This window comes from Heliangelus exortis, chromosome 2, assembly GCF_036169615.1.
Source record: "Heliangelus exortis chromosome 2, bHelExo1.hap1, whole genome shotgun sequence".
NCBI classification, from domain to species: Eukaryota; Metazoa; Chordata; class Aves; order Apodiformes; family Trochilidae; genus Heliangelus; species Heliangelus exortis.
In genome coordinates this window covers 57,197,478-57,220,297 of record NC_092423.1, presented here as the reverse complement: position 1 = coordinate 57,220,297, position 22,820 = coordinate 57,197,478, and the positions used below count along the sequence as shown (strand labels likewise).

Sequence of the window (22,820 nt, the reverse complement as noted above, 5' to 3'; positions counted from 1 at the left end):
TGTGTTTCCTATGTAGCTAGCAGGAAATGTTTGAAGCTTTGTCATTCACTTCAGGGTGTATTCATGCATTTGTGAGCTACTTTAAAAAACACAAACAAACAAACCAGAAAGAAAATATTAATCAATGCCATGAGGCAATTAAACTTCATGTGCCATTTAGATAGTATGTATTTAATTAGATCACCATCACATCAGTATCAGATGCAATGTAGACTGGTTAGTATTTCCTGTTACAAAAGGCAGCCTTTACCCAAACATTTCCAACATGTTTCTCATGAGAAGAAAGAAGATCTTGACTCAGCAAGGACAAGCCTGCTGGAAACTGCACATAACTGTCTAGTCTTCTCAAATCAGTATTTCAACCAAAGACCTTTATTACACAACAATTTCAATGTGTTACTGAATAAGGTTTTTCATCCACATATTTCTGCTGTGAATAGGTCTCACTTTGTTTATTCAGAGTGTGCAAACATATGCAGATCTTTGGAGACCAGGGCACTGATTTTTTAGGTCATCTGAATGTGTGGGAATGTATGGGTCTGTACTCCTCATAGCTAGACTTTTTGCTTCAGCAGTCTGCAGACCTGTCATGATTCTCCTGAAGATGTATTTCAGTAGCCTGGTTAACATTTAACTTCTACTTTTTTAACTGATATGTTTCCCAGGAATTACCTGTAAGTAGACAAGAATGATTTCTGTTGCATCAGAACAACGGCTGGCTAAAAGTAGTTAATATTATAGCTTGTGAAATCCTAGAGTGCACAACTGAGAATACAGCATTCTTTAAAATAGAAGATGAATTAATACCTGTCAGGAGACACCCCTGAAGACTGAAGGAAGGCTAATGTCACCCCCATCTTTAAGGAGGGTTCCAAGGAGGATCCAAGCAATTGCAGACCCATTAGCCTCACCTGGGTGCCTGGGAAAGTCATGGAGTGAATTCTCCTGGGGACTATCACAAGTCACTTAAAGCATGTGATCAGGAAAAGCCAATATGGATTTACCAGGGGCTAATTGTGCCTGACAAACTGTATTGCCTTCTATGACAAAGTAACCCGCTTGGCTGATGCAGGTGTACATCATCTACCTGGACTTTTCCAAGGCTTTTGATACAGTACCACAGCCTCTTGCTGGAGAAACTGGCTTGGCCCAGGAAAGTGGTCTGTGCAGTGGGTGGGGAACTAGCTGACAGACCATACCTAGAGGGTGATAGTAAAAAGTTCATCATCCAACTGGCAACCAGTCACAAGTGGAGTCACCCAGGGGTCAATATTGGGCCTGATGCTATTTAACATTTTTGTAAGTGACTTGGATGATGGGATCAAGAGCAGATTGATGAAGTTTGCTGATGATACCGAGATGAGTGGAGATGTTGACACCCCAGAAGGGAGAGCCACCCTTCAGGATGACTTAGACTGGAGAAATGGTCTAACAGGAAATTTATGAAGTTTAATGTAGAGAAGCACAAGGTCTTGCACCTGTGAACACATAACCCAGGACTGCAGTTCAGACTGGGACCAACTTGGCTAGATAGCAGCCTTGTGGAAAAGGACCTTGGGGTCTTGGTGGGCAACAGGCTCAACATGGGCAAACTGTGTGCTGCAGCAGCAAAGCAAGCCAACAGGATGCTGGGCTGCATCAACAAGGGCATCAACAGCAGAAAGAAGTCATCATCCCACTCTACTTAGCACTTGTTGGACTGCACCTGGAATATTAATGGTGTGGACAGTCTGGAGAGGGCCCAAAGGAGGGCCACGAGGACTGGAGCACCTGCCATATGGGGAGAGGCTGAGAAAAATAGGTTTGTTCAGCCTTGAGAAGAGAAGGCTTGGGGAGACCTAATTATGATGTTCCAGTAATTAAAGAGTGGCTACGAAGAAAATGGAGATTCCCTATTTACAAGAAGTCACATGTACAAGACATGCAGTGGGCACAAGTCACTCTTGGTGAGATTCTGTTTGAACACGAGGAAAATTTTTCTCTTTGAGGACAGTCAGACATTGGAATGGTCTCCCAGGGGAAGTGATGGATTCCCCCACTTTGGAAGGTCTTAAGTCTCAGCTCAACAAGGTGCTGAGACATCTCATATAAACAAAAATTGAAGGGTTGGACCAGATGATCCTTGAGTTCCAACCTGACATTCTATGACATGGTTCTATGATATATTTCTTAATTTTCTTTGAATTCTCTTTATATTATTAAAGAAGACCTTTTAATCTAACTGCACATTGTCAATGCAGCAAATAAAGCAAATATAGCATTAAGCTAAGTGTATTTTACACCTGCCAACAGGTTTTCATGGAATTGCAGTCATAAACATCCATTCAATTGGATCTGTCTTGGATTCAGGAAAAAAGTACTGAACAGGATCATAGCAGTTAGATGCAATTTGGTGTGTCATTCTGATTTATTATTTTGGGGTGTCATTCTGATCAGAAGATGCAGTAGAATCAGTAGATGCAGCAAATAATTACAATAATAGATGCATCTATTGTGCAGATAATAATGCAGCAAGTAATCTACATAAGTAGATTGCAGCAAATAAGTAGATGCAGCAAATAATCATAATAATTTTTTTGCTTTTCTATTACTCTTTATATTTTAAAATTTAAATATAAATATTATCCTCCCTTACGGCAAAACAGGCCTGGTCATAAAGGGGGCTTATGATAGCAAGCCTTAAGACACTAAGCATCTTCATTTTATTGAAAAAATATTTTAAATTTTAAATATATGAGCACTGGGAAGCAACACTGGGCTGCATTAGAGGAGAACTCCAGTAATTCTCTGAAGATACTGTGGTTCTGAGAAATGTTGCCAAAATAGGCATTTTTGTGACAGGTCTCTGCAGGACTTTCTAGAACACTTTATACTACTAACTCCCAGCCCTAAATTTTTTTTAGGTTTAGGCCATTCAATTAGTTCATAGACATACATGACTGAAATAGCTTACTTTCAAACAACCAAAACTGGAACTACTTGATCTTAATTGTCCTCTCAAACCCTGAAAATTCTATGATTCTATGATAGTGTTACAATTCCTCACAAATGCAAGGATACAGGGAAGTTCAAGTGACCACCATGATCAAAACACACCAGTGGTGCAAGCTGCAGTGTAAGTATCTCATACAGACCTACTTATTCTTTAGAAAAGGTATTTGAAATAAAAACAAATTTTTTAAAAAGGCAAATAATAGTGCTATTCCCACCTGTCTGTTTTTTCTCTGTCTTCTCAGAAACAGATTTAAAGCATTTTCTCATCTTAAAAAGTCCTCTTGCCATCATTTCTTGTCTTTTTAATTTCTCTCTCTTTTTTCCCCATTCACATACACCTAGGAATTTTCAGATCTTGAAATGAAAGCCTACAAAACATTTCTGGAAGCTGTGAATTAAGCATGTACAAAATTTTTATTGTGAAATGGACCTTCTACAACCTGCACAAGTAAAGTCAAGCTCTATTATGCTGATGAGAAATAAATGTCAATATATACTTACTCTTAGAATTGCAGTTTCTCTGTCAGTGTCTCCAGAACCTGATTCTTCTGGTTCCAGTCTATTCTGAAATTAGAATTTTATTTTTAAAAATTGCTTCTAAAGATGATGAATAGAAATATCACTTGCCAATTCCTGTAAATGCATTTATGGCAAATATTCTGCTGTCACTGGTTAAATAAATTATAATACAACAAAAACATTTCAGTCACTTTTTTGGTGTTGCATACTATTTTATAGACACTCAGCTCTATATTTACCTGCAGATGCTCAATGAGTACAGTGGTAGCAGTCCTGCAGGACACATATGATGTGTGAGAGTTTAAGGGAACTGAAGGTGAAGCAAATTTTGGCTTTGTAATGATACCTTTCATTCATAATATCCTGTAATGGATACCTAACAACTAGAAACTGTTTCGTAAAATTTGCTTTCTATTTCAATAGCCAAATTCTGAAATTTCTACAACTGGAATCAAAACAGGGATTTTATAAAGGGAAATTAACATACTAAAGTATTTTCTAAATATTTTGTTGGAAAACCAGTTTGGTTATGTATTGCAATCTAGTTGTACTCAGCTATAAGACAATTTTATAGATTAAAGCTTCTTCAGCTTCAACTATCCTCCTATATTATGGAACCTACAGTATAAGCTACAGTTAACACATACTGTAAACTTCTAAAGAAAAAAAAGTATTTTTCATGAAAAATTTGTCATGGTTTGTCTGCATAGTATATATAGCAAAGTGAAATCATGACCAATTATCTTTTTATTTTCAATTATAGAACTTGCTATGAAAGTTTTATAGAACTCATAATTTTAAAAATTAAGAGGAATAAATCAAGTTGTGCAACAAACAAAATTGGCAGTTGAAATTTGACTTTTCCATGTGTGTAAGTTCCACCACGTTTAAAATTAAATAATTACAACTCAAAGAAAACTAAATTGATTACAGATTCCCACTGCAAATCCTTAACGAGTTTCATATCTGTGTGTGCTTTGCAAACTACATTTGAAAGTACACTAAGATCTAGTACCTGGTTCAGTTGTGATAGTACCAAAGCTAATGTTTCAAAACCTCAGGTGTCAGGAATGCATTTCCTTGGCTGCATTGAGACTTCAATTACTTCAGTCCAGAATAAAAGGTCTTGAAACTTGCTATCACAGATAACAAGAAAGTAAAGTGATGCAGGACCTGGTGCCCACTGCTTCACGTAGAGAAGTGGCCTTGAGGTGAGAAAAGCTGTTGGACTGGAGCACATTGTCCTAGTGATCTGTAGCTGCCTTGCTGGTCTCTTGTAGTCAATATCACTAGAGGCTAAATAGGGCATCCCTTCATAACACTACTATATTATTTTTATATTACAGAAGCAGATTGGTATCATTTAGCAGACCCTATGACAGGGGAGCACATAATCCATTTTGGTCACTGGAATATATTTGAAAAAAATCTTGCTAAATAAAATACTCAGTGTAACAGATAGTTTTGTTTAAAAGTCCACCATAGGACTCCCACTGGTGTTAGTGATGGGCCATGTCCCCATGTAAAATCAGCCCTCACACCTTGAATAGAAAATTCAGGACAGATTCTTTCTTCAGTTGCATACACATGTATTCTCATGAAAACAGTGGGAAAAGGTCCAAGTATAGAAGAGAGATTAATCTGAAACTTATTCTTTAACACTGCCTGAGTACTGAGCATTCAAACTGTGAACACTCTCACCATGCTGGTATGTGTTGTAGTATTCAATGACAGCAAACATAAGTGACTGTCAAACCATTTCTGTGTGCAGTGGTGGGAAGAAATTAATAATTCAGGTTTGTAATGCTTTTTTGAGGAAAGTTTTGTCTCTTGTTCTCCTCTATATTATTGATTTTGTCCAGGAGGGCACACGCATCAACTGTTTTTTTAAAATGTGAATACTGAGTGTTTATGTATATTGTAGTACTCACATGCTTCACCCAGACATTTAGTTGCATCTCTGCATGAGTATTTTAGAAAACATTAAAAAAATTGAGGCAATCAGGCTACTTTCCCAGAAAAAGCCTCCTATTTAGTTCTGGATTCTTCTGTGGCAAGACGAACTCATTGGGAGAGAACCCCAAATACTCACTAATCCTCTGGAAGGTGCAGGTGGTCTTGCAGGTCCTGGTAGTCCTGTGGGTCCTGGCAGACCCTCACCAAGATTAATCTAAAATGGGGAACGAAGATAAATTAACAAGTACTTAATCATATTAAAAACCAAAGCAGCTTTTTTTTAGCACAAACTTCTATTTGTGTGGATTTCTAGTCCCAAGAAAAAACAAAACCTCTGCAATGAATCTGTAAATGTAGAAGCAATATTAATAGCATTACACACTGTGTACATCTTGTCAGAATAACGTTTTACTGTGGATCTTGCAATTTTAGGGAATGTTTTCTGTTCTGTCCCAAGTAAATGAATGAGTAGAAAGTATGGTCACACCCTGGTACTCAGTAGGTAAATTTATTCATTTTATTGCTACCATCTGTAATGCTTTTTCCAATACCCCTGTGTCATGATTATTCCTCTATGTGTTGACCTTTATCTCCTGCCAAAACAATGAAAGTCCCTGTTTAGACCTATGTCATTTTCTCTCATAATTACTACCACCTTTTCTTCTCTGGCTTTCTTAAATCATCTCTGACATTTTCCTGAGGTTAGTTTGAATTGCTTTTGCTTAAGGTATTTAAAACTTTTATTAAATTTTCTGTTTGACTGCAGCATTTTTTACTTACGTCAAGAGCTGAAGTTAAGCTTCCACTTTTAAAATCTTAAGTTGAAAGTCTTTTATAATGTATCTTTTTATACTCAACTATCTATGTCTTTTTCCAGAGAATTCACTAGACAGAGTTTGGCTTTTGTGTTTTAAGCAATTCTGGGGGAAGGATATGCCTCTGTATCCACGAAAATGGAACCCATATGATTATAGATAAGTGGCAGATCAAAACATTATGATTGCTTAAATACATGTAATTTTTATCAAATTATTGGCATTCATTTAATTTCGTTTTTTGAAGTCTTGTACACTTACAAAAGTGATTAATCTCACCTGTTTTTGTTTTTTTTTTTCTTCTAACTGGTAGGTGTGACAGAACATATGGCAGGAGAAAGTATAGTGTTCTTCTCTCTCTGTCTGTCAGTCTCACATTTCTTTGGCTCTCTGTAACTGCACTTCACTGTTCTGAGGAGTTACTCATGCATTTTGGACTTCCTACATAGTGATGCTGGTTTCAGGACAGATGTACATTCAGATGGAAATAAAAAGCAATGTAACTGCTCATATCCCAAAACTTTTCTCACCAATGGAAGTGAAAAACTCAGCCTTCCCTCTACCAATGCTTTCATTGTAGCACAGATTACTACCCATTCGTCTTGACAGTGCAGAGCTGAGAAGTGTGACTTCCTTCCAACCTTACACCAGGAGAAGAGAAACCAGACTGCTTGCACTGAGCTTTCCCAAAGGGGTAGAAGTCACAGAGACATAGCTGACACTGCTAGCCAGCCTCGACTAATCTATGCTTTACCCTCTAACCTTCCAATTTGTTATTTGATCTTATGAGCATTTTAATTATGTTATCTAAATTAATATATTCAGTGACATAGCAGGAAACATGTTATTCTACCTGCGTCTTGGTCACTTGCTCTTTATGTTTGAGAATTCATTAGATAAATGTATTTATTAATTTCTTTGTTCCCTGTGGCTTTGTCAAATGGTTTCTATAGTGATATTTCATCATATTCAAAATGCATTTAATTAATTCGGAGCTATTTCCACTATCTGCCAGTTAATTTACAGATACAGCCTGTTAATTTAGATACTCTTCATGAATTTTAACATATCTTTTGCATTTTTCCACTAAGGTTTACATTAGCTCCCGTCAATGTTTTGTGGTTGTTTTCATGCCATTTCCTCCATTTTCTGTTTACTATAAAGGTGAAAGAACCCCCCATTCTCACATTTAGATAGTCATGTCTAGGAAGCCGAATTGCATACATTCCCAAGGAGCATCTCATGACTGGAACTCTACATTGGGCAGGGACCACAGCAAAAAACTGACAGCCAACTCCCCACTCCCCACTGATATGTAGCATCCCATTAATTCCTAGCTTTTCTTTTTCAATGTGAAGAACTAGAAACAAGCAGGTAAATGATGTACTCAGCATGCAGTGCACGGACAATAACTTCTTGATGCCGATGGTGGAAGAACCAAGAAGGAGAGGGATGCCACTGGACCTCATACTTTTATAAACAAGAATGGACTAGTTGGGGATGTGAAGGTAGGAGGAAGCCTTGGCTATAGCGATCATGAGATGGTGGGGTTCAGGACTGTGAATTATATACACAGAGCATCAAGCAGGATCCTAACACTGGACTTCAGAAGGGCTAAATTCGACCTTTTCAAGGACCTGCTTGGCAAAATCTCATGGGGTAGGACACTGGATGGAAGGGTGGACCAAGAGATCTGATTAGTATTCAAGCACCTTTTCCTCCAAGCTCAAGGTTGGAGCATCCCGAAGTGTAAGAAATTAAGCAGGAAGCCAGAAGGCCCACATGGTTGAGCAGGGAGCTGCTGAATAAGCCCAAGTGGAAGAAAGAAGTTTATAGAGCATGGAAGAAAGAGCAGGCCACTTGGGAAGAATACAGGAATGTTGTATGTAGGGATGCAACAAGGAAATCTAGGCCTTCTTAAACCTGGTGAGGGAGGTCAAGGACAACAAGAAATTTGTCTTCAAGTACATTGGAGAAAAAAGGAAATCCAAATGGAATGGGCCGTCTGCAGCTGGTGCCCTAGTGATGGAGGATACAGGGAAGGAAGAGCTACTGAATGCCTTCTTTGCCTCTGTCTTAACTGCTAAGGCTGGCCCTCAGGAGTCTCATACCACCAAGGTCACAGAGGTAGTCCAGCAAAAAGAAGACTGGTGATGGAACAGCTTATTCTTAGTGCCAGCTCAAAACACATTGAGGAGAGAAGGTTTATCAAGAGTTTATCAGCATGGATTCACCAAACAGAAGTCATGCTTGACCATTCTGATAGCCTTTTATGATGGTATAAATAGGTGGATAAGCAAGGGGAGGGCAGCTGATACGGTCTACCTCAACCACAGCAAGGCTTTGACACTGTCTCCTATGGCATCCCCACAAGAAAACTTGGGAACTCTGGATTGGACAATTGGGTAGTGAGATGGATTGGGAACTGGATGAAGGACAGAGTCCAGAAAGTTGTGGTCAGTGGGCCTGAGTCCAGCTGGAGGCCTGTGACTAGTGGTATCCCCCAGGGGTTAGTACTGGGTCCAGCCCTGTTCAATATATTCATCAGTGACCTGGATGAGGGGGTAGAGTGCATCATTAGCAAACTCACTGATGATACAAAACTGGAGGGGTAGCTGACATGCCAGAAAGCTGTGCTACTATCCAGCATGACCTGGACAGGTTGGAGAGCTAGCTGAGGAGAAACCTAATGAAGTTCCATAAGGGGAAGTGTTCAGTATTCCATGTAGGAAAGCACAGCCCCATGCACCAGTACAGGTTAGGTGTTGTCCTACTGGAAAGCATCTCTGGGGAAAAAGACTGGAAGTCCTGGTGGATGACAGGCTCAACATGAGCCAACAATTGTGCCCAAGAGGGCCAGTGCCATCCTGGGATGCATTAAGAGTGAGGCCAGCAGGTCAAGGAAGGTTATCCTCCCCCTCTACTCTGCCTTGGTGAGGCCTGGAGTATTGTGTGGAGTTCTGGGCTCCCCATTTCAAGAAGGACAAGGAAATACTAGAGAGATTCCAGCACAGGGCCACTAAATTATTTAAAGGACTGGAGCATCTGCCCTATGAAGAAAGTCTAAGAGAGCTTGGGCTGCCTAGCTTAGAGAAAAGGAGGCTGAGGGGGGATCTCATCAGTGCTTATAAATATCTAAAGAGTGGGTGTCAGGAGAATGGGACCAGACTCTTCCCTGTGACGTCCAGTGAGAGAACAAGGGGGAATGGTCACAAACTGATACACAGGAGATTTAACCTCAATATGAGAAAATACTTCTTTACTCTGAAGGTAACACAGCACTGCAACAAATTGCCCAGGGAGGTTGTAGAGTCTCCGTCTGTGGAGAATTTCAAAACCCACCTGCTCTAGGAGGGGTGTTGAACTAGATGATCTACAGAGATCCTATTCAACCCCCACCATTCTGTGATTCTGTGATTCTGTAATCCTGCCACTGTCCCTCAAATTTAAATATTATTATGATGAAAAAATGCTGATTGACCTTAGGGAGCATATCTGGTTTGAATTTGCTTTTGTGTGTGCACACAGATGAATTCTTTAAGCTTTGCTCACCCTACCGATATAATGGATCCTAGAAAAATCACACTGCTTGGGATAATAAAATAATTTTTCTGGACAACTAATAATTTAAAAATTATTTACAAGTGTAAAAGAGGATCAGTGCAGAAACTTGCTTGTCCTGCTTTCTGCTGCAGGAACTTGGTCTCTAAAGTATCACTACAGGGGACAAGGTCAAGAATGGAGAGGAATGGAGAGACAAAGTTGAGAGAAAGACCTGGATCAACAAATCCATCAAATTGTCCTTTGCTGAGCTAAGACTGCCCAGAGGTTTCAGAAACAAGAGCACCTGTAATGCTTGTTGTCAAATGAGGTTTTACAGATAATCTGCCTTCCTGCCCTATCTGTCCTGAAGAGACTGTATACACTGCAGAACTCCAGTTGTAACCAATTATCCCACTTTGTCTCTGCAGCCTCATGGAGGTGAAAGCCCTGTAACTGTGCATTGATTTCTAAATCTTCCTGTTTGTCTCCCATTTCTGCCTGCTTTTCTGAACATGTACTTGAGATGGGTCCCAGACATGCAGGGGAGTACAAGAGTGTCACTCATCAGGTTGTACCTGAGATGTTTTCTGCTTGACAAGCCTTCACTTTTCTTCAGCTTACAATAGCCCTTTGTCTAACATATCTTTTCTTTAAAGCAGTCAGACTGTTCAGCTGGACAGAGAGATGGGGGTTTGCCATCCATCAGGAGCTGCACTGGAGACTAATTTTGCCTTTGAAATTATTCTGGACCTTTCAAACTGAATCTGAATACATGAGCTTTACATGGGTGATGCTTACACATTTATGAAGCTTGAATTGTTTTGGTAAGCATATAAAATGAATCATTAATTTGACACATAAGTAACTGGCTGAATTTCAGTTTTGTGTACAACATGTGCTTTAATGATAGATTCATCCATTATAACTCACTTCAGATCAGAACTGATACAAATTGTTACTTCAGATGGTTTAGCTCTTATTTCACTTATGGTCTTTCCTAAGTGCTATATGACTATATGTCCTCTGTTAAATCACTTAGCCAGTGGAGTAAGTTGCACAGAGCAGTTCTATACAACAGCTGACTTTTCTTTATTAAATGTTAATTATATTTTCCTTAGCTCTCTTGTGAAAGATCACTTTTTTCTACTGCTGGAGTTTATTAATTTTCTTTAAAAATCTATATGATTCTGCTTATTCATGCAGATGCATAGGTGAACAGCAGCATGTTTCAATTCTTCCTGTGATCCCTATTATTATTTTCTCTCAGAGTGTACCACATTAACACATGGCAAAGCATAAATGGTATCTGATTGACTCTCAGTTATTAACAGGACACTTAACTTCTTGTGTGGCTGCAAAGTGTGCCACTCACCATTTCTATTCTGCCCACAACAAAGTGGCATTTTAGTTGCTGCATAGGCTCGTCCCTGCCAACAAGCACTTGTACTGCTCATCACTGACTGGCCTGCAATTGCCCCCTTCCCCCTTCAAATCTAGTTTAAAGCCCTAAATCTACATATAAAATACATCTGCTTAGTGCTTGATCATTGGCTAGAAAGAAGTCCCACCAGCTTTAAAGTCAGTGCTGTTATAAAGTGGTGCGATTTATTAATTTAGTTAGGACACTGGAAAAAATTCATTAGGAAAATAAATCCTGTTTTCTCTTAACAGCCTGGCAGGGATAATAAATTTCTTCTTGAACACTTAAAATAAGACAGCCTAATCAGGATTTTTGGAAGGCCTCTCTGACAGAAGGAAGATGTCCAGATATCACCTCCTACAGAGTACTTCCAAAAAATTTGCTGGCAGCCTACAGAGAAGCATGGCATGGTTGTAAACAGTATCAATTCATGTAACTATTCTGCCACTGATATGAATAAAACAAGGAACTAAAATAAGTTAACTGACTTGCCTCAACTTTGATCCTTTGTCATCTAGGGGTGGAAAGGTTGTTCAGTCTTAATATTTTTTAGGCAATGTTTCTTTTTACTGTAAATGCAAGGAAAATTTCTGGTTACTTTTAAAAATTATTTTTCATCTTTGAGTGTTAATATACATAGCTCAAAGGAGGCAGCATGCGTAGCTTTCTTAAAGAAATAACTGGAGTAGTTTATAACTTTAATTTAGTTATTTTATCTGTCTACAACTAGAGTTGCATACACTTTTCCACTTCAATCCATGCAGCCATTCACTTGTCAAGACATGAACATAGGTTCAACCTCTTGGATGGTAATTCAAGTAACATGGGGTTTATAAAGGGATAATTTGCATAGAGTAGAAATTTTCCATTTATTCTGTGGGCAACTGAGGGAAGTTTACAATACACATTTTAGACCAGAGTTTAGTGTGTTTTAGTGTAAGTCTTCTATTTGGATCACCTGATAATGAAACACTTCTTTGTACGTGGTACTTCACATAGAAGAACTTCATGACCACTCAAAGGATGCAATTTTAAACCTGTTCATATGCTACACTTCTGAGAAGGAAGCAGGACTTGCACCTGCAAGGCAGTCACTTTATAACCAAGATGCCAGCTTTTAGGAAAGAAAAATTATGAGCTTTTTATGGTGAGGATTTACAATGGTTATTTCCTTGGTTTCTCACTTTCTTATATACAAAATAAAATAATGCAAAACTGAAAGAATGAATTTGGTTTTTCAGTCAAAAATCTCAAGGCAAATCAACAGTTACAAATTCAAACTTTTTCACTGTGTCAGTGCTTTTCAGTCTGATGTCATAAGAGGACATTCAAGAATTTAAGCAGTAACTTCTGTTTGGCATGCCACTAAGATAGCATAGATAAAGGTACCAACTCAGAAAAGCACCTAAAATTCATGTTTTTCTGCTCTTGGTACAAAAAAATTAGTCACATGATAAGACCATTGTACAGACCTCCTCTCTGCTTACTCCTGTCAAAACTGAAGCACCAGAGCCATCTTCTCTTAAGCTGTTCTGTGTGACAGTGGTAGACTCACTTTTGCCTTGTCCAGTTTCCAACACAGCTGAACCTAAATAAAATAATCACTTATTAATGGGAAAAAAAATAAAACCCACCAGAGGTATTTATCAGAGCACAGACATTGCATGAAAAAAAAGAAATTATTTAAATTGTGAACAAAAAACATTCCAAAGACTAATATTAGTCATTTTAAATCTCTGAAAACTGTAAAGGGGAGGAAAAATAAGAAAAGTAAGAATAAAATAGTAGAACAAATGTTTAAGGAGAAAGATTATATTGTATCATCTTTGCCTCCAGCTCTAGTCTAATGGTTTCTTATTTTTCATCTACTTAACATAAAAAAAGAAGTATATACAACAGGTACTTTCTGATGTATGAAATTTAAAAAGGAACTATGTCTTCAGCCTTATTGAGATAGATAACTAACTTTACTTTTTCTTTTCTAAGATTACTGTAATTGTCTTACTAGTGGAGGACTGGATTCCTCAGTGCATTGTGTCCTGCTCTTATTAGTTTGCTGCCTACATTTGCATCCAAAAAACCAGGCAGATTCACATCCTTTGCAGAGAAGGTAAGCAGTTGTTTATTCAGCTGTGGTACTTTGTTTTACATGAAAGGCTTTTACATGGTTCACTATAACAGAAGGTCATAAAATTAAATTATCTTAAATGAATCATCTTAATTATCTAATTAGTCATCTTAAATTCCTTTTAAAGATGTCACATGGCTTTAGAGTCAGTAGCACTACTTGAATAGGTATTTCTCAAGCAGTGCCATGCTTCTCACTGACCTGAGCAGAATGAATATTTTTCTCCTTTAATTACCCTTGCTTAACACTTGCAGTTTCCTGAAGTGCTGTAGAGTACCACAGCATCAGCTCCTCAGGTCAACTTCTTTGTTTTATCCATTTTTTTCCCATCTTAAAATATAAACTATAGTTCTGTGACTGAACTTTCCACTCAATAGATGAGTAAATCTATTCTCTGCATGTCTAATAACAAAAGCTCAGATAATCACCTATATGGAGTGCAAAGTGAGAGATATGTTGCATGGCTGTAGTTGCTACCATTTACTCTCAGTTGCTACCATTTGCTCTTAACAAATTACAGTCTAACAGACTGCAGTTTCAAAGACCAAATCTCTAATGTGCCAATTGTTTTTTTACAAACAGGATGTCCAAAATAATAGGATTTTCCATTTCTGGCAGTACCCAAAGTATGACGGTGGCTTTTCTTACACAGGGTAATGATAAACTTAGACCTAGAGAACATAAATGACACCCTCCCCCTAAATAAAATAAAATAAAATAAAATAAAATAAAATAAAATAAAATAAAATAAAATAAATAAAATAAAAAATAAAAATAAAAATAAAAAATAAAATTAAAAAAAAAAAAAAGAGAGAGAGAAAGAGAGAGAGAGAGGCAGTGCCTTGTTCTTTAAGTCTGGCTGTTTCAGGGATTTCTTCTGAATCATGGTTTCCAGAAAAATCTTCTTCTTCCAAATAAGACAATATAGTTCTGGGGGCTTCCACTGGCTCAACCAGTGTATCTTCAGGCTGAAAAAAAAACCCCATAAAATCCCAAAGAACAGTTTAGCAAAAAGGCTCATTATGTATTTTAAAGTACAAATCAATATATTATGCTCCTCAAAGCATAGAAATTAGACCTACCACATTTATGAATCAAAATAGAAATCCAGATCTTTCCTACTTGGTACCTTGCCAGTATGTCTTTACTCTTATGTTGCCCTAGAAATATGAACTGTCACTATCATAAAACCTGAAATATTTGAATGATGTATTAACATAGTCTCTCTCTCATTTACAAGTTTATTTTACCTACTTCATTTTTCTTCTTTACATCACACATCTAGCTTCTGCTTATCAGCAGATGTCAGACTAATCTGGTGAAGCTCTTGAGAAGAACCAGCACAGAATCTTTGAACTCCATACACTTTCCAAACACATAGAGAGGGAGAAAAGCAGAAAGAATGTAGTTATTGCTGCAGATCTAAGAGCCTGGAGCTGGCTGGTAGCCACCCTTCCCTTCCCCATGCTGGCCGTGTGTGGGCAAGAGGTGGCCATTCAGATAACCTGCTATCAGCTGCATACAGGAATGTGAAGAGCCTACTCCCTGTGGGAAATCAGAGACCTGGAGAAATGCTGCCTCAGTGTAATGAGGAGATTACTTCATGCAAACCTCTATTTGTAATGTAAATAAAATGGAGGCTATGCTGCCATGATAACCTGGAGATGACTTAATGGCTCTGGTCCTGAACCAGGTTAAGGTGTGGAAAATGTCATAATTTCAGGGCTTGCTGAAATAGTTCCTGAATTTTCAGTAAAAGAGGTAACATCATCAGCATAATTTTTATCCTGCTGATTTTGTATCTTTGTAACTGAGGAAAAGCTTAGAGGTTCTTGTTACTAAGAAACACACTGAAGACAGGCTTTCAGGATCAATTTGAAGGTGAAATTAAGCCTTTTCCATGCTGGGCTAGGTCAGATCCCCACTACAGTGACAAAGTACTTCTATTTGGCTTCAGTTTTCAGTACTCTACTTGAGAAAGAAACAAATACATGTTTCTTCCACAGTTATTTTTATTATAAATATATGTTCTGCCCTTGACATTCTGGGTAGTACTATTTCAATTAATCTTTAAAGACCAATAATCTTTTATGCAGCCTGTTTATCTGAACCGTGGTAAATTTACAGTGTAAAAATAGCCATGTGTTATAGGGTTTTGTGTTTTTAAAATCATTAATAAGGCTTACTCTTGGCTACTTTGAGAAAGGAGTACCAACTTTCCCTTTAAATTGGCTTCCCCCTTCTAATGCAGAATAACATACTTTGGACGAGCAGCAGAAAATAATGCACACAATTCAGAATGTGCTCGATTGTACAGTTTACAGAGCATTTCTGATGTATATTTCTCATTGGGAAGATAAATAAACCAACAGTAGGACCAAGATTTAATTGCTTTATTTTGAGAAATTATAACACGAAAGCTATAAAATGGACCCCCATACATTTAGTTTAAGTAAATACCCCAGATCTAACTCTCTGCACTAGAAAACAATGGGGAAAATAGAGATACTTACTTGAAGATAGTACAAAACCAACCCAAACCTCCCACTAAACTGATTGCCTGTCTGACAGAATGATAAGAATTAGGATAATGTAAAAAGTATGTTTGAAATTTAGTGAAGCAATTGAGAAAAAACAAAACAAAACAAAACAAAACAACAAAACCTCTTGAAATAATCCAACAGACCTTTTAGACATGAAGATATATCTGTGGAATAAAGTAGTATCTAATAACCACTCTCAAAGGTTAATGATCAATATCAGCCAATGGAGCTGAAAGGATGTGTCGAGGAAAGACTAACAGTGTCCTCCAGATTTTCTGTGCTCTGGTGATAGGGAAAAGAGTTCCTGAGTCACCTAGACCTTCTCATGTACTTTCTTCTCCTTTGACAGTTCTTAGCACCCATGCATACACCCCAATTTAGATACAGGAATTTCCTCCCTCAGGAAAGGTCCAGAATTTGGAGAAAGCCCTCAGTAAAAGGAGAGAGGTCTGATGTGGGTGCAGCAAACATTGGTATCTTAGTCACTTCTTTGAGGTGAGAGTAGAAAAGGATATTTCATAATACAACCTACATCCTCTTCATGACATGCTATTTTTTCTTACATATGCATTCTATTAACACTTGTTTTATATGTCATTAACGGAGAACCCAAGGGCTTCCACATTTTCTGTGCGGCCTAAGAACTAAGTGCTTAGGCTGTGCATGTTTTTCAAGCCACATGGTAGGTGTCACATTGGCTGGTCTATTAGGCAATACAAGAGGTGTCACTGAAGTACTCTCGCTGTTGAGGAAAGGCCTTCATTCTGGGTCTCTGTAAAAAGTCCAGCAGGTTTTCCCAAGATCTCTGGTCTCTGATCTCTGCCTTTTTGCATTCAGAATGATGTTCACAACATAAGAATGGAATTTCTTGAATGTAACCTCTGACACCACAGGCAAGATAAACCTTGTGTAATGTGACTTAGGAACCAGTCCTGGGAAAAAGAGCAATGTCACTGTAACTTTTTCCAAGATAGTCTTAATTCTCTTGTGCTAATAGTACATCTGCTTTGGTATTCTGTCCACTCTGTGTCCAGTCACAGGGGACTTGAAATGACACAGGGAAAAAAATTCCCCTAGACAATGTCACTGGGTCAAGATTGATCACACAGGCTGCATGGACACATGGAAGAAATTTTAGTAAGGAGGAACCTCTCGAGGTCATGTATGTAGACCACTCATGCAAGTAGATCAGCTCACCCATGACTTTGTCTAACCAAATATTGAAAACTTCTAAGGCCAAAGATTTTGTATCCTCTTTGGGTGACCTGTTCCAGTGCTGTGCTATTGTCCTATTGAATACAGTTTTCCTGAAATCCAGCTTGAACCTCCCTTAGCCACAGCTGCAACATTAGTGACTGTCACTGCTGAGACAAGTCTGGTTACTTGCTTGTTTATGTAATATACATACAAGTGTCTGTATCACTTTTGTAAAGACTGCATATTAAACTGTGAAAGACTAGGTAATTGAAAGGTAAAATGTTCTTGTTCTTTTTTTAACTCTGAATGAAGAAATAAGGGCAAATATAGAATTCCAAATACTAATATGCAATCCAGAATATATTTTAGAATCTCCATAAAAAGAATTTAGAACTTTTTGTTTCTTGTGATCGGTGTGTGAATAATAAAGGAAAATAGTTAAAAAATGGCAACACTCATGTGGGAAATTTACTCTCATGTAATTATATTTTCTGTAAAGCCAAAAGAACAATCCATATCATTACAGACTGGCCAGTGTCACTTTGATCTCTGGAAAAATCATGAGGCAAGTACTCTTAGAACATGTTTCTAGGTATATGAACAAGGTAACTCGGAACCACCAGCATGGATTTACCAAAGGTAAATCCTGCATGACCAAAGTGATTGTCTTATGTGATAAAATAACTTGATTTGTGGATAAGGAGAAAGCAGTGGAAGTAATCCACCTTGATTTTAACAAGATTTCCCACAATATTCTTTCCCACAATGTTCTGTCACCCACAATATTCCCGTGTCCAAGCTAGAACATTACAGTCTGGACAGGATAGCAACAAGATGGGCAAAAAAAAATAGCTGCATGATTGAACTCAGAGCATAATGATTAACGAGACATAGTCATAGGTCCATCCTGGGATCTGTTCTGCTTAATATCTTTACCAATGACCTGAGGAGGCAGCTGGATGCTTGCTTATAAAGTTTGCAGATGACACAGTGGGACTTGGAGCCATATCAGTTAATATGCTAAAGTGCAGACTGCCAAGAGGAACCTGCTTGGAAGACAAAGTCCTACACTTGAGAAAGAAGAATCTCTTGCAGTGACGTGGGCTGGGAACAAAGAAACTGGGAAGCCATTCTGCAGAGAAGGATCTGGGGATCTTGGTCAACAGCAAGGTGAATACAAACCAGCAGTATGTCCTGGCAGAAAAGCAACCTGCCAAAGACTCTTCCTACATGCTAGTAGATCTAGGAAATTATTCACTCGGTTTGCAGTCTATAGCCTCATATGTTTCCAAGACAGACTGGAAAAAGCTCTGAAAAATGTTAATTGACCTGACTGATGACCCTGTTCTGAGCAGGACATTGGACTAGATGACCTTCCTTCCAGTCTGAAATCTTCTATGATTATTGTTTGTATTTTTATTATTGATAGTTCATAAGGATACAAGGCTAATGAAGCAAAACTGATAGTATTGTTCTGGAAAAAAAAACCAGAAAAACCCCACAGAAACCCAGTACTGCAACACACATTAAATGGCTTCAACACTTATGAAACAGCAATGAACGTTGTTGTTCCTTGGTTAGGGTTAGGGTTAGGGGTTAGGGGTTAGGGGTTAGAGTTAGGGTTAGGGTTAGTGTTAGGGGGTTGGGGTTAGGGTTAGGGTTAGGTTAGGGTTAGGGGGTTGGGGTTAGGGTTAGGTTAGGGTTAGGGTTAGGGTAAGGTTTAGGGTTAGGGTTAGGGGTAAGGGTTAGGGTTAGGGCTTGGGGTTAGGGTTAGGGTTAGGTGTTTTTGCCATTGCCTTTCTGATATACAGAGTAGTTCAGGAATTATTTTTCTCAAGATCCCTGTGGAGAAGACATGCTAGGGATATTTTTTTGGGTTCAGAGTCAATTAGCGGGGAATACACAGAAAAAAATTTTTATGAATAGATAACTGTTATGCAAATGTTAAATACACCATGTTATGTTTGTTGTGGGGGTTTTTTGTTGTGTTTTTTTCAGGTCAGAAGGCCCATTAAATAGAAATATTCTGAAAGAGAATGCGGTCAAAGAATATCATCCATTCTTACTACACCATACTGACGTACTAATTTGAAAAATGCATATTTGAATATGCACCGTCAACATTGACAAATGTCTGTTCAGAGACTGCAATTTTCGCCTATGAACTTTGACTTGGTTTCATTCCAGCTCAGCACAATAATTTACTTAAAAGTGCTGATTTGGTGAGTCTGTTCAGCTACTGTTCACAGTAAAAGTTAATTTAAAAACTTTCTCAGAAACATCTGTCTGTGGCTGCACTGATTTCTAAAGTATTTGGTTTTGTCTCTTGTTTAATATTTTAGATAATAATAATAAGTAATTATTATTATTAAATCTTAATATTTTATATAGTAAACCCACTAAAACTCCATGACCAGTCATTATAGGCATAAAAATCCCATGAACCATTTGCATTTAAACATTTCTGATTTGGCAAGAGCATTAAATATTTTGCTAAAAGAGACTACATATTTATTGACATGCTGGTATGGCCTCCTTGAAATCCCTAGGTATGTTAAGAAAAATGTGATTGAAGGAAATGCTTTCTTAGAATATTTTGCATTTTGAAGAACACAGTAATTTACTGGCCTTTCAGGCTTATGATTAATTGGCTCAACCCAATGTATTAATGTCCATTCTGTGGTTGGCTCATACAAAGAGATACTGTAGTAGTAACTAGGACTGCACACAGACACAATTAGGAGTGTTTGTACACAGTCCAAGAAATCCACAATTCACTGCCAAAAAAATGTCTGTAGAACAAAAAAAAAGCTAAGAAGAGTCTCATTTCTTTCTTGTTTTCTAAGAGTGATAATCTGCTATGTCTACATACTTCCTTTATTAACCTTGTTGTGTAATGCTTCAGAGAAACCTCTTTGTGCACTTAAAGCCTGGTTCAGTTTTTCAGACAGTCTTAAAAATGTTTTAACAGGAAAATAAAAATAACAAAGCAGAAAATAATTTGTGGAGAAATTAAAATAAAGTAAGTGAAAGAATTACCGCTGAAAGGAAAAACTATTTGCAATGATATAATTATTGATGCACAAGTGTATTGCAGAATTCAAGTTAACTGTAGGCAAATTCTAGGTGTGATATTGTTCTTGATGCTTCAGATCTTGAAATAACTCTTTGGCATTCAGGACTGATCCTGTATCTTTAGAAAAATCAAAGGAATATCACATTTTTACTCCCTGCAAGTGGTGTAGAATGATTAACAACAGCTATTCCACTTTTAGGTCCCTGTTTATGTAGCTCATAGATATGCTACTATTATTTTAGCAATGTGACAACATTTGCTCATTAAAACAAATTTTCACTCTGCAACAGTGAATAATACGCTGAGACATAAAATTCTTCTGGAATTCTTCTGGTTTCATCTGGAATAGAATTAATTTTCTTCCTAATTGCTAGTATAGCACTGTGTTTCAGATTTAGGATAAGAATGTTGATAACACATTGATGTTTTAGCTGCTGCTGGGTAGTGCTTACACAGTCAAGGCTTTTTGTGCTTCTCACACTGCCCCACGAGAGACCAGGCTGGGGGTGTGCAAGCTGGGAGGGGACGTACCTGGCACAGCTGACCCTAACTAACCAAAGCAATATTCCATACCACAGGATGCCATGCTCAGCATATAAAGCTGGGGAAAAAGGGAAGGGGGATACATTTGCAGTGATGGCATTTTGTATTCCCAAGTAACCACTCCACATGATGGAACTTTTGCCGGAGATGGATGAACACCTGCTTGTGGATGGGAAATAGTGAATGAATTCTTTGTTTTGTTTTACTTGGACATGCAGTTTTTGCTTTATCTATGAAACTGTCTTTATCTCAAGCAATGTGTTTTCTCACTTTTACCCTTCTAATTCTTTCCCCAGTCCTACACCAGGGGAAAATGATCAAGAGGCTGTGTGGATATTGGTTGCTACTTGAAGTTAAACCATGACGTCTTGCAAAAGAAAGAATAAAAAGACAAAAATTCTGCTATTGCTGTGTGGAATTTTGAACAGTGTACTAAATATGAAGATTATTAAATAAAAACTTAGAGCAATAGCTAAAAGAACTTTTTTTTTTTAGCTAGGCTAGAGAACTTGGACATCTTTCCTGAATTAACTACAGTTGTATCCAAATGAGAAAAAGTGAAAGCACAATAGGATTCCATAGGTTAAACTTTGTGGTGTAGTGCAAAATGGAGACAAGTCATCAAGGCACCAGCTGGTTTTGCTGCCATTCAGAAGAACCCCAGCTAGCTGCAGAAATAAGCAGTCAATCTCTGGAAGTTCAGCAAAGGAAAATGCAAATCATGCATGAGATATTACCACATGCAACAGTACTGGCTGGGGACCAGTTGACTGGAAAGCAGCTTTGCAGGAAAGGATGTGGGTAGACAAGTAGAAGAAGAGCCAGAAAAGTGCCCTTCTGGCAAAGGTGGCCAGCAGTATTGTTATTTGCATTAGGAACAGTATCACCAGCAGGCTGAGGGAGGTGATCCTTCTGTACTAATCAATGGTGAGATCCCCCATCTTTACTAATGTGTCCAATTCTGGGCTCACCAGTACCTGGACATATTGAATCAAGTCCATCAAAGGACTATGTAGATCATTAAGGAACCAGGGATTTTGACCTCTGAAAGGAAGATGAGAGTCAGGACTGCCTCCAGATGGAAAGGCGGAGAGCAATCTTAATATGTAAAAAATCCTGATAGGAGGGAGTAAAGAAGAGCCAGACCCTTCTCAGTGGTAGCCAGTGAAGAGAAAAGAGACAAGGGACACAAATAAAAATACAAGAAATTCTGGTTCTGTATAAAAAAAAACCTACACTGGAATGAGAGAGGCACAGGAACTTCCACCCATGATGAAATCCAAAACCCACTGGCACCAAGCAACCTGCTGTACTTAATGCTGCTTTGTGAAGGAAGCTGGACAGGACAATCCTCAGAGGACCTTTCAAACTCATCTAGTCTGATTCTGTGAAAAGCACATGGCAGACCACAAAATTTATTGATGTATATGGAAAAGGCATAAAAATCAATAATAAACATCTCTTCAAACACAGTTAGGAGCAGGAAGGCAGGTCAATACATGATCAAGTTGTAAAAAGAGTGCTCAGAGAATTCTAAACCGTAGCAGAAAAAAAATATCTTTCTTTCATTTAGTCAATTTCTGCAAAAGAATATTATTGGAAAACTTAACAGAGGATATATCTAAAACTGAAGTCTCTGTAAGAAAAGTGTAGGAAACTCACTAAGTGATTGGCAACAAATTACCACAACCAGATGGTATTATCCATGAGTTCCGAGGGATTTCTTGGTGAAAGTGCTAAAGTATGTGCTATATCAAGGAAACATGAGCATGGTTTCTGTAGTAATTTCTCACAAACCTACTGATTTTCTCTGAACGAATCAATGAGAACTTAGATAAAAGAAGAATGCTTCAAATAAGATGCATAGAAATCTTCATTGTAAGAAATTAACTGGAATTTTCAGCCTACCATAAAAAGAGAGGGGGAACACAGTGTGATGGGAGTCTTTAAAAATCAAAGTGTTATGATGAGAAATGAGCAAAAGTTTACTCTCTCTGCCAGTAATAGCCACCAAATGAGATCTGCAGTTATATTCACAAGGACAAGGAAAAGGTGAAAGTCCTTTACAAAACCTGTCATTAAATAA

General features: G+C 38.0%; 1 protein-coding gene across 1 annotated transcript in view; it reads right to left on the bottom strand.

Annotated features, from left to right (window-relative positions):
* The window catches only part of COL15A1 (collagen type XV alpha 1 chain), a 113,571-nt gene that overhangs the window by 54,061 nt on the left and 36,690 nt on the right, over positions 1-22,820 (bottom strand). The window contains 4 exon segments of the mRNA XM_071736270.1: positions 3,496-3,558; positions 5,606-5,683; positions 12,720-12,835; positions 14,217-14,343. Coding sequence (XP_071592371.1) covers positions 3,496-3,558; positions 5,606-5,683; positions 12,720-12,835; positions 14,217-14,343 — 384 coding nt within the window.